The sequence below is a fragment of the Priapulus caudatus genome, unplaced genomic scaffold, assembly GCF_000485595.1.
Source record: "Priapulus caudatus unplaced genomic scaffold, Priapulus_caudatus-5.0.1 Scaffold4076, whole genome shotgun sequence".
In the NCBI taxonomy this organism is placed as follows: domain Eukaryota; kingdom Metazoa; phylum Priapulida; class Priapulimorpha; order Priapulimorphida; family Priapulidae; genus Priapulus; species Priapulus caudatus.
Window position 1 is genome coordinate 1 of NW_014581137.1, and position 12,350 is coordinate 12,350.

Below are 12,350 nucleotides of genomic sequence, written 5' to 3' on the forward strand. Positions count from 1 at the left end.
GTTACAAAATTGCGGATCCCGGTGCATGTTCCAGCCTTCCATTACCCGATTCCCTTCTAACTCTTTTCTCTAACGTAATACTTGTTTTGCACTCACTCTGCCGGCTCCGGGACTCCGACAAGCTTTATACCAGCGGCCAGGTCTTCCAATTGTCTGCGGCCAGCTAATCTGCCCATTGCATCCCTATCCCACTGGTGCGGCTAGGAGCCTCTCTACCAGGCCACGTGTCCAAAACCGATTAGAGAACTTCATCAAACGGTTCTCGTGGCCGCAAATTTTTGTTCCTGCGATAACTACAACGTTTGCCGACCGTAATTCAGGACATCCTTGGTGGACGCTGAAAAGCCGATATAGCCCGTTTCCTTGAATTCTTGCCTCGTTTAAGTGGTCCTCTTACTCCCCTCTCTCGTTCAGTTGCGATTGTGTGCTGTCCCCCTTACAGCGAGGGGTCCGCTATCTCAAGATCCTGACCTACTCTCCTACATGCTCGACTATTTGCTCGCCTGTCTAAGAACGCCGGCTCTCGTCCTTCTCCGGACTCGTCTCCCGTCGCCACCACTCCGAATTCTGAACTCGGACGCGTTCACCCCTCCCATCGGTCCGTGCCTCTCGACTCTCTTTCCCTCCGGCGCGACGTCGGTGAATGGAGCTGCCTCGAAGGCCTTTCTTCGGGGTACGAAGCTCAACTATCGCTCATTCTTTAGTCCGACTTATCTAATTGGTCTCTGGTGATTCCGGTCTCATTATTTTCTTCTTCCGCAGGCCGACTTCACCATTCTAATCTGCTAGTGACGGGATTCGTCTTATTCACTCGCGTCATTGAGCTTTCAGCATTTCCATCTTCCGCCCAGCTGTCTTCCCTCAGAGCTGCACTTCGGACGGCTCCACAGCCTTGCGCGCACGGCGCCCCTCCGTCCTAGATAGTAGCTCCCTGACTCAACTTTTGTTCAGAACATTTTGGTCGGCTTGGCCTTTCTCTGCCGCCGTTTGGCCTCTTCCTTAAACCTCGTCAATCAGCAATGCTCGCGGTCTCTCCGCGTCTCTCGGGCCCCTCCGCACGAAGGCACCCGATCCGGGGTCCCTGCACTAAAATTTCCTTGATTTTCCACCCGCCCTCCGTGGCTCATTACTCTCCTTCTGGACTCACCGCTCGTGGCGGGTCCTTCGCTCTGGCTGCTACCGCCTTGCAACGGACTTGGCCGACTCGTCCATCCAATCGACTTTCTTCCCGCCTTCTGCGTCATCCCTAACGCTCGGTTCTGCCTTGTGTGATCTCTTCATGTTTCGGACACCGCGTACAGCCGCACAAACCGGCAAGTCTGGAGCCATGTGGCCTTCTCGCTGTCATCTGCCTTCTTTTCCGATCCGCTCAGTTGGGTCACGGACTCCAAATTGTGACGTTTCCCCTACGTCCTAATTTGACCGTGGCGCTCGGCTAGTCGTTAGCCGAGCTTTTCGCTTTGATCAGCGCGTGAATCGTGCCTTGCTGTCGCCTAGCTCGCGTACCATTTTCCCATGATCAGATACTTTGGTCTAAGGTCGCCAAAACACTTAACTTCTTGATTCAGGGGCGGATCTGGAAAGGCTTGCTTCAGTGTTCGCTCGCGCCGGAAATAAAACACACTCGCAATTTTAATGAAGGACCAGTACACTTGCATTACTGCATAAGCTCCATTGTGCTTAGTTTTTTTCATTCCATTTACACTTCCTGCAGCTATCGGAGATGACGGTTCGAGCACTCCGGTGTCGCGCGACACGGAGTTTCTCCCGAGCTAGCGATACTAGACTCCCCGAGCTAGCGTGTACTCGACCTCCCCGAGCTAGCGGTCTCGGACTCCACTCTCCTGCTTACTCTATTATCCCGTCTCTCTCTCGTGGCCCGCACGGCCAGCCTGTATTATCTCTCGCCGTCATCCCGCGCTGGGGCGGAACACCACCGGATTCGCTACATCCTCGCCCGGGAAGTCGTCCAGATCACGTCAGGTCTGATGGGAACTACGGCGTATTCGCCACACATGCAAGGTCTTTTACTACTATTTTCAATGAACGATCCTACACGTCATCACTCTGTTTAACTAGATGGAATGTTATCATATACATAAAATACTTTTGCTAAGATAAAGCTGCTATCATTCATTCTTTAACCAATGCATTTAATCCATGTCCAAAATCGCACGATCTTTCTCTTGGCAGAGAATTATTGCGCCATGCTCTGTCGCACCGTGTTAAACGTACAGTGCGGGTCCTTGACGGCAAACTCCTAATATAGCTTGCTGCGGGGATACTAGGAGAGGGGTATACTGGAGAGACAAAGGAAAGGCTTGGGCAGGAGAAGCATGGCTGGGGCTCATCAGTTTAAGATTTTTAGAAGAAGGAGGCTGGCCGCGAAGGACAGGGGAGGGCAAGGGGAAGGTCCGCGGGGGCATAAAGTTAGGTGTTTTGTACACCTACATGCTCGGCGCGCTCTCTGATTATAGAACAGAGCGTCTACCCTGATAAAACTTTAATAGAAAAATCTATGCGGAGCGATACCCCCAACCAGAAGTATATCATCACAAAATTAAATCCTCTGCGCTGAGAACTTGGCGCATGCTCTACACACACTAACGTAGCCAGATTGGATGGGCTGTACTGGGCTCGGTGATGCGCACTCGGGGACCTTACATAGCAAGGTCTTAACTACTACTTTCTACAATGATGTTTACTGCATGGAATGGTTGATTAGTATAAATCTATGCTAAGCATAACTCCTCTTCATTTTTAAATGCGTAATCCATGCAAAATACAGATTCTCTTGGGAGATATTGCCGCAATGCGCGCGCACCGTGTTAAGCGTACAGTTGCCGTCTGAGGCAAACTTTCTAATATAGCTTGCTCGAGGGGGAGAGCGGCCGAATGGTAGACTAAGGAAAGGCGGCAGAGAAGATGGGGCTGGGGCGGAGAAGAAGAAGGAGGCTGGCGGAAGGCAGGGGAGCGCAAGGCGAAGGCCCGCGGGGGCATAAAGTAGAGTGTTTTGTACCCTACATGCTTAGGGCGCTCTATCCTCATTATACAGGACACAGCCGTCTACTAATAAAAGTTTAATTAGGGAAAATCTGTGCTGCAATTATCCCCTAAACAAATTTTAAATGTATATTCATCACAAAAAACATAAACTCTCTTTGCTGAGATATTGCGATATGCCGCTAACACACTAACGTAACCTAGATTGCGCTGCGGTTCACTTGGGCTGGTATACGCAGCGGGGACCTTACATGCAAGGTCTTACTACTATTTTTTAATAACTGTCTACTGATGGAAATGCTTATCATATTAAATCTATGCCTAGGATAAACTCCTCTTTCATCTTTAAATGCTATCATGCAAAATACGATTTCTCTGGGAGATATTTTGCGCATGCTGCTGCGCACCGTGCTTTACAGCCGTACAGATGGCTGTCGTTTGTACTTGACACCGTCACTGAAGCGGCAAGACTTCCTAATAATAAGTTGCCATCCACTCTTGCATTGAGTGGATCGCGAGAGTGGGGATGGGAGCTAAGGAAGAGGCGGCCAGGGAGAAAGATTAGGCCTCGGGTGCGCAACTAGAAGTCGTACCGCAAAGGTGCAGTAGAAGGAAGGAGGCTGCCTGAGCGCAGCAGACAGAGGGAGGGAAAGAGAAGGCGGAATGCGAGCTATACAAGTAGGTGCGATTTTGTACCCTACATGCTATATAACGCGGTCGATCTACCACATCATCCACTACCCTAATTATAAACACAGCGGGTCTACTGTATAAAAGGTTTATAGATGGAATAAAGTAAAATTCTGTGACTGCGAGTATAGAATTCCCCTAACCATTTTAAAATGTATATTCATCCACAAAATTATAAGCGTTCTCTGGTGAGATATATTGCAGCAATCCGCTAATACGCAATAAACGTAGCCAGTAATGTCCACGGCTAATATACTGCGAGTAAGGCCGTTTCATGCAAGGTCTTGCTTTCTATTTTCTGAAGTCAGTCAAGCACTATATAAACTCTTTATCATCATAAATCATGCTTGGATTGCCTCTTCGTTTTAATTCATAAGATTTTCCGACAAATAATCTATTTTTCATTGAGGTGAGATATTGCGCATTGCTGCGAGCAGAACTGTTTTCAGTTGATTCGCAGCTCGGCCAAAGGAAAAAGTTACGCAAATATAGCTTGCTGAGGGAGAGAGTGGGTATGGAAACTAAGAAACGGTGGCACGCGGACACAGTCGAGATGGGCGGAAATGGCAGGCAGAAGGAGGCCTGAACGCCGCGTGTGATAATGTATAACAGCGACAATTGTGAAGTGAGCACATGGGGGCGGAATCAAGGCGGGCGCTCGGGGGATAATAACATAGTAGTTTGTTTGCTACCTATCCAGTGCTATGGGGCGCTTTGCCTACCTACAAGACGATGCCGGTCTACTGATAAGAATTTATTACTCTCAGAAACCTATGTATTGAACGTACTACCACGCTGTACCATACTCTCTAATATGCAGTTTTCATCACAAAATATATAGCTCCTCTGGGTGAAGAATATGCGCATTGCGACCAATAAAACGGTAACTGTAGCCGAGGTTACGTGTAACTCAACTTTTTGTATATTGCAGTGGGGACCTTTCATACAAGGTCTTGCCTTCCTATTTCTGAAGTGGGCGTCTACTGATGAATTTTTATTATGGTAATCATGCTTGTAGGCTAACCCGCTCTTTTCATTTTAGAGATTCACAATGCTTTCGCTCAAAAATATTCTTCTTCTCAGATAATATTGCGCATGCGCCGTAGCACACAGCTCTTTCAGGCTTGCAGCCACGGCCTAAATAAAAGTACGTAATATAAGCCTGCTGAGGGAAGGAGGTGTGTGGCAAAACTGAAGGAACAATAGCAGTGGCGAAGTGAACCAGTTCGACAGGTCCACCGGCTAGGTCGGTAAGGAAAAGGAGTCTGACGCGTGCGGACAATGTGAGACAATAGGGAAGGACGTTGATCACGGGAGAATAAGTATGAGTTTTGCACACCTTACAGGCTTATGGCGACGCTCTCTGTTAACTATACAACCACAGCACCTTGCTGATAAGAATTTTATTACAAGAAAACCTACTTACTTATTGTTGAGCATATCCCACTACTACTTGCATTCATCACTAAAATGGCGCGTTTTCTACACAAATACTATAACTGCATCTTGATAATATACTTTTTGGCATGCGACTTAAACCATAGTACGTAGGCCAGGTTAATGCCTACTTAAATTCGCGATATATTGCAGCGCACGGACTCTTACATGAAAGGTTTGCTTCTATTTTGAAAGTGAGGACTCTTACTGATAAAAACTTTTATAAATATAAATCTATCCATAGGGCTGATAACGTCCTCCTCATTTTCTTTTAAAAAAAACAAAAATTCATAATTTTGCCAAACTACTGCTATATTCAATCTCACGGTCGAGATAGTGGCATGCGGCGTGTGAGAGCACCGTTTTCCCCTGTGCGACTATCGAACCTAAAATTATAGATCTTACGTTAACTATATACGATATGTAATATCATATACGAACGATTTGACATATCTGCCACAAGATATCAATAGCTACTGGGAGTCACTTATATGCGATCCGCGAGTGGGCTCCTACCTTACGCCTTACATATTACAGAAGTCCCACGTTAATTTTCATGTGCGATGACCTTTACTTATGCTGGATTCGGATTATGACAGTTGGCAAACGATTCTGCGTAACTCGAGGACTAGCAAATCTTTCAATAATCACCCTTACCTTAGGCCACCTAGCAGCAGTTGTCATTACGGTCGCGCTACTGGATTTACAGTGTTTAAGGCTACTCAATTGGAGAGGCATATTTTTACTTATACTTGCCTATTTATTTCACTTTAGGAACGTACAACACGCAAAATAATTACCATTTATAATTAAGAAGGGGTTTATAATTCATGCTGAAGTAGATGCCTTCAAAAACCTCGGACGGACATTTTGAACTTATATTGTGTCCCGCCACCCCTCCAACTAAGTGGAAGAGGGCCCTTTCCTTCCTTGTTGTCCCCATCGGACCCACTTTTACGTCGCCATTGTTTGTGATCATTCTGTTGCTAGTGTGCTATGTTGTCTTCTTTTTGCGCTGCTGACTTGCGCTGTATGTAGCGATCATGCGTGAGATTGTTTATCTGACTGTGTATACTCGTGTGTATGTGACGTTCACATATGCAGATGTCATTATTGCGCTCACTGACTACGGTGACAATGGCTCTGTGAGTCTCCACGCGTATCCAGAGGTGCTTATCGCTGTGTTCGGATGTGTGTGTGTGGTTTGCGGTGGATGTGTGCTGTTATGGCCGCTTCGATGTCCTGTGCGGTGCGTGCCGTGTGTGTGATGTTGTGTGGGTGTGTTCTGGTGTGTGTGTGTGTGGTGTGCGTGCGTGCGTGTGTGTTTGCGTGCTTGCGTGTTGTGTGTGTGTGTGTGCTGTGTGTTGTGTGTGTGTGTTGTGTGTGATTCTGTGTGTGGGTGCGATAGCCGGCGCTACGGGAATGTATATCTACTTGGTCCCGGGGGACCTGCTGGTGTGTGTGTGTGTGTGCGTGAGTGTATGTGTGTGTGCGTATGTGTACATGTGTATGTCCGAAAAACACAATCTCTTTTTTGGTAAAGCAACTTGTGACTTGTACGCTATTACACCAGTACATTAGCTTAGAAATAGAAAAACTCGCAGCCCATTAAAAAGAGGGCGTAAACGGTAAATCCACCGCGGGAGACTATATCTCCAGCATCGAGCTGTTGTGTGTATAGCCTGTTCGAGCACCTCGTATGTCAGAGATCAGTCACCGAAATTTATTATATCACCTCAGTCTTGGGCATGCTCTCTTTCTCTCTCTCCCTCTCCCTCCCCCCCCCTCTCTCTCTCTCGCTCTCTCTGTCTCTCGTGCGCTCTCTCTCTCTCTCTCTTTCTCTCTCGCTCTCTCTCTTTCGAACGCTTAATTTCAATACATGCGATTATTTTCACAAATATTGGGCATAAGCAAACCCAGACCTCCGACTGCAAAACTGAAAATTTTACTGAAAATGTTTGAGTTTGCGCAACCCCAATAGTTCGCTAAGAAATGTAATACCGGTTTCCTAGGTCAGCGGCTCAGTGAGATTAGCCTGATGAAAAATTCTTACCCTACCCGGACCCTACCATCTTAGCTCAACGCGCAGTGCCCATCAAGATTATGTGTAGACGTTAAAATCCCCGACGATAGGCTATAATAAAAAGCAAAATGGCTATGACACTAAGAGTCTTGCCAGTTGGGAAGTTCCTGATCATGCTTTTAACAATTATTCGACTCAGTAACAAATTCAGTTAACAAATATACACGATATATTTATATATTATGTTATTATAATAATCTTATTATATTATATTATATAATATATTAATATTATTATCATATATTTATCTATATATTATCATAATATACACAGTATTCTCTAAATAACGCGACGCCGCACGGAAACATGCATATCAACTTGATTATCGAACAAAATATGACACCGACTAAAATTATGTACGCAAAATTTGTTCAGAGGCAAACGACATAATCTGTAATAGAAACTTCTAGCTGTTCTTGTTCTCTCGTTTAGACGTTCCGCACATAGTTGCCTCCGCGTTAATGTTCTTTATGTGCGTGGTTCCAGGTCGTCCACAATCAGACCCTCTCTACTGGTCGATGTTACACAGCATATTCATAGGTTGCCCACAGTGATAGTCTTGCGCCTCGCGCACCGTGTATAGGCATACTATCAGATGTACTACGGGCAAACACCGCAGCGCTGGTGTATTTTATAGGCTTGGTCTTTGGTCTTAAAGCAACCGTCAGTGCTGATGCTCCTCGTAGGCATCATCTAAAGGTCGCACAGAAAGACCTTCCAAGTGCTGATCTCCCTTGTAACATAATCTCGGGTTTTTACATGTAGGAACCTCGATGTGCTGATCCCCCTTGTAGGCATAATCTCGGATTTTCACATGTAGACCCTCGAGTGCTGATCCCCCTTGTAGGCATCATCTTGGGTTTCATATGGAGACCCTCCAGTGCTGATCCCCCTGGTAGGCATCCTCTATAGGTTACACATGTAGACCATCCAGTGCTGATCCCCCTTGTAGGCATAATCTTGGGTCCCACTGGAAGACGATTCAGTAGTGCTTATCCGTTCTTGTTAGGCACTCATCTACAAGTTTCATAGGGGCAGACCTCCAGTGCCTGATCTCCCTGTAGGACATAATTTGGTTTCACATAGAGACGAATCTAGTGCTGATCCCCCCTTGTAGGCATTCATCTAAAGGTCGCCACAGAGGACCCTTCAGTCGCTTGATTCCCCCTGTGTACGACATAATCTCGCGGTTTTCACATTGATAGACCATCTTCAGTGATGATTCCCCTTGCTAAGGCCATAATCCTTTGGTTTCAGCATGGAGCACACAGTTGCTGACCCCTGAGGCTGATCTGCGGATCCCACAGTAGAGACGATTCAATACTGTTTTCTCTCGTCTTAGGGTTATACAGTCGAGCCCCGCAGTCCGCACTCACTTAGGAGCGGGTGCTCGTTTGTCTAGGCATGATCCAGATGTCCCAACAGACAGACGGTCCGGATGTGGAAGCGGATAAAGCATGTGAAGCACGCACGCCTTGGACTGATGATTGTCGCAGCGTCGTGATAAGCGTAGAAAGCCGTCTCCACGTACGCTGGGCAACTGCGTCTTCACCTGCGAACGTCACCGCAGAGACCAGACGCCAGCGCATGCCACAACATGATGCATTCGCGGCCGGGTTACGACGGGTGCGGCCTAGGCCGTTGCTGCCCCGCCGCAGTCCGCCATGATGAAGGTCGATCTGCCAGCGGCATCGTCGGAAGAACGACACCCGCGGATAGGAGCACGAGCGTGGCCGACGCACCGACGGAAGCTATCGCGAGTGAAGGGGCCGCCATGACACCGAGCCGCAGTGACGTATGACAGTCGCATGAGACGCGAGCAGCAAGGAAGTTCGTTCGAGAAACGTTGTTTGTCGCAGCCATGCGCACGTCGACGGTCGCGACTGTAGCGGAAGGCGCGCCACACGACAGCGACGAGCGTGCAGGACGCGCCAGCGACAGCTCCGTGCGGTTAGCTTGACGATGCGCGCGCCCTCCTGCGGCGTGCTTCGTCGTCGCTCTGCCGCCAGCATGAAGAAGGACGAAGATTGCGAGGATGGTGCCCATTGGCACGGAAGATGCCGGAAGAAGAGGCCCTTGTCGTCGTCGCCGTGGCAGTCGTTGCTGGATCTGGCCGCGGAGAGCGGGTTTCGTGAGCGTGGCGCCTTCGTCGTGCGAGATACACGCTCGCTCCGATGTGCGTGCCAGCGAGCTCCATCTAGTGGCGAGAATAGAAAATAAGTCGAAGGGCGTGCTGTCGGGGTGCGTTAGGAGGTTGGCTGTTGCTGTTGTTTCCGAGCGGTATTGTGGAAACGGCGTCTCTTGCTCTCCGTCACCCCCTCTCTCGCTAGTTATCTCTCTCCCTTCCTCTTCTCTCTCTATCTATCGCGCTCTCTCGCTCTCTCGCTCTCTCGCTCTCTCGCTCTCTCGCTCTCTTGCTCTCTCACTCTCTCACTCTCTCGCTCTCTCTTTCTCTCTCTCTCTCTCACTCTCATTCTCCCTCTCGCTCTATCGCCCTCTCCCTCGCTCTCTCTCTCTCTCTCAATCTCTCTCCAAATCGCTCTTCCTCTCTCTATTTCTCACGCTCTCTCTCTCTCTCTCCCCCCCTTCTCTCTCTCTCTCTCTTTCTGTCTCTGTTCAATATGTGATTTTCACACCACTCGGCTAGGCTATTGCCATTAAATCGTCTAGCGTTGTACCTTGCTGATGTTACTCCATATCATGTACATTATTCCTGCAGAAATCAAGCAGTATTCAATAGTGAGCGGGTAGAGATACGGAGCGATCTGTCTCTCGAGCTCCAGAATGGACGAGGTAACATTGCAATCATCGGTCCATTCATTGTTCTGTTGAGACGCAGTTTGCTCTATTGTGTAATTCCAACCTGAAATAACGTAAAGACAACCGGGCTGTGTCACCCGACAACCTTCTTCACGTGCAACATAGCTGTGCTGATTCACGATTCTAAAACAGTTGATGAGGAGCCATGCATATTCTGTTAGACGTGCGAGGATGCTTCAGGCCAGAATGAGGAATCTGTGAGGCGTCGGAAAAATCACAAGAATTTAAGCCAATCGCGAGTCTTAAATGAAATTGATGAAAAAATGTTATAATCTTCGTGCACGATTCTTTTCACTACGAAGGTTATGGAATTTTGCATGTGTCATTACGACTCGCGATGTTTCCGACAAGCAACCCCTCAGACCGTTTTTAAATTGACTACGTTACAAATTTTCTCTGGTGTATGTTTGTAAAAATTTGGTTGCAATTTTTTACATGAAAAGTAAGTACTAACGGCATTAAATGTATCCTCAAATTCTTAAGTGATAAGATTGTTTTTCAACTAGTTAAATATCAAAAAAACTGGGCGATTTGATATATTGATTAATTGCTTGCTATTATGGGCTATATGAACTACATTGGCTATAAGGGCTATATGGGCTATGTATGAGTCACAAGTGTTTGTTCACATAGAACGGAATAGCAAAATAGGAAGTATAATGCAGCAATTTAACCATAAAAAGTTAACAGAATCACTTAGCTACATTTTGTGAAAAAGTGGACATATTTGTTATAGTTTTACTATTTACTGTGACGTAATCACTTTAAGTGAAATCTCACTTAATCGCATTTTAGATTTATGACGTTTCTCGTAACCTCGTAATGATTAGTCTTCAAAGACCAGGGGACTATACTATACCAAATACGAGAAGAGACAAGGCTGATCGAATCGATAGATCAACACTTCAAATCGCAGTTAAAAAGTTTCATCTTACAATAAACCAGAGAAGAATGGAGATAATTCTAACATGGAATGACACACAGCTCATATTATATATATATATAAGAATAGGGGAACAACACAGAACGAGACGACGACGGGCCGACGGCAGAACCATTGCTGCGCGCGCCCGTACTTTGCTCTTTGAAATAAGCGTTGATTATGGGGCTCGCGTGGTCCCAGGTCGTATTTGTGACGGATGTCTCCACGGCCTCGTACGCTATCGTTCGTACCCACACGCACAGGTTGGTCGCTAGCAGGTGCATGAGGCCGAAACGTGCCAGCATCGTATTCTTGTTGATGAGGATCTGCGCAAGTAAGTAGGGCCTAAATATATAAGTAAACACGTTATGTGCAGACACGATAAATTGGTACAAACCCATCTTCTATAGGGGCCAGGACGATGCGTAACTCTATGTAAAACAGATCGGTGAAACCACTGACGGTGAGGAGCTCGCAAGCTCATGTTGACATAGGCCTATCTGTTACCAATGTAGCGTCTTTAAATAAATAAATAAAGATCGGTTGCAGTCGTCGATTGCGATAGCTTTTTTAAACAAGCTCGTAACCTCGTAAATATTAGTATTCACAGTCCAATAGACCATATCGAAGACGGAAAGAGACAACGGTGATCATATAAACAGATCAATAGTGCGGATCGGAGTAGAAAAAGCCTCAAGTTTGCAACTAATGAGGAAGGGAGAAAATTCCAATACGGAATAACAGACAAAGAATCTAAACTTGAAGGGATTCTTTGAGGATGACACGTGTTGTAGGTAATGATCAAGCTTGTTATCTGTTTCTAATATTGATACTAATTGATTTCGCACATTGATAGCGATTGATCAAAAGAAGGTAATCACGGGTAATCACGCTGTGTGGGCGTTGAAATTTGTCTTAGACCTGAAATGTTACNATTACGGAATGACAGACAAAGAATCTAAACTTAAAGAGATTCTTTGAGGATGACACGTGTTGGAGGTAATGATCACGCTTAATTGTTATCTATTTCTATTATTGATACTAATTGATTTCGCACATTGATAGCGATTGATCAAAAGAAGGCAATCACGGGTAATCACGCTGTGTGGGCGTTGAAATTTGTAATAGACCTGAAATGTTATGGCCAAAAAAAGATTCACCTGATATGAATATATATGCATACTCACGTTAGACCTCTTATAGATGAAATAGAGCTGAGTGAAACTGAATCCGTAGTTTAGCCATGGCGACGTAGGTAAGCCAATATAGCATTGTGGTGCTATACTTATTGTTACACTCCATTGCAAAGCATTTCGAAGCATGTCTCCAAAGCAGAAGACTGAAATGGAATATTAAGATATATGTGATACATTGCTTAACTTGAGTAGCAGAATC

The 12,350-nt window shown here is 46.3% G+C and overlaps 1 protein-coding gene across 1 annotated transcript; it reads right to left on the reverse strand.

The window, feature by feature from the left end:
• Positions 1–7,877: 7,877 nt before the first annotated feature.
• On the reverse strand, positions 7,878–12,229 carry LOC106819697. Its single transcript, XM_014824296.1, has 5 exons — positions 12,143–12,229; positions 11,110–11,281; positions 9,892–10,076; positions 9,266–9,410; positions 7,878–8,053 (listed from the first exon to the last, which is right to left on the reverse strand). The coding sequence occupies exons 2-5, from the start codon at positions 11,258–11,260 to the stop codon at positions 7,878–7,880; spliced, it is 657 nt and encodes a 218-aa protein (XP_014679782.1). The 5' UTR covers positions 11,261–11,281; positions 12,143–12,229.
• Positions 12,230–12,350: the final 121 nt, after the last annotated feature.

Excerpts from the sequence above, each read along its gene's own strand:
- LOC106819697 (XM_014824296.1), bottom strand. The coding sequence starts at position 11,260 with ATGCTGGCACGTTTCGGCCTCATGCACCTGCTAGCGACCAACCTGTGC. Across the intron at positions 9,411-9,891 it reads TATGGAGTAACATCAGCAAG|ATGGAGCTCGCTGGCACGCA; the intron begins GTACAACGCTAG and ends TCTCGCCACTAG. Across the intron at positions 8,054-9,265 it reads CTCTTCTTCCGGCATCTTCC|GGGGATCAGCACTCGAGGGT; the intron begins GTGCCAATGGGC and ends GATGCCTACAAG.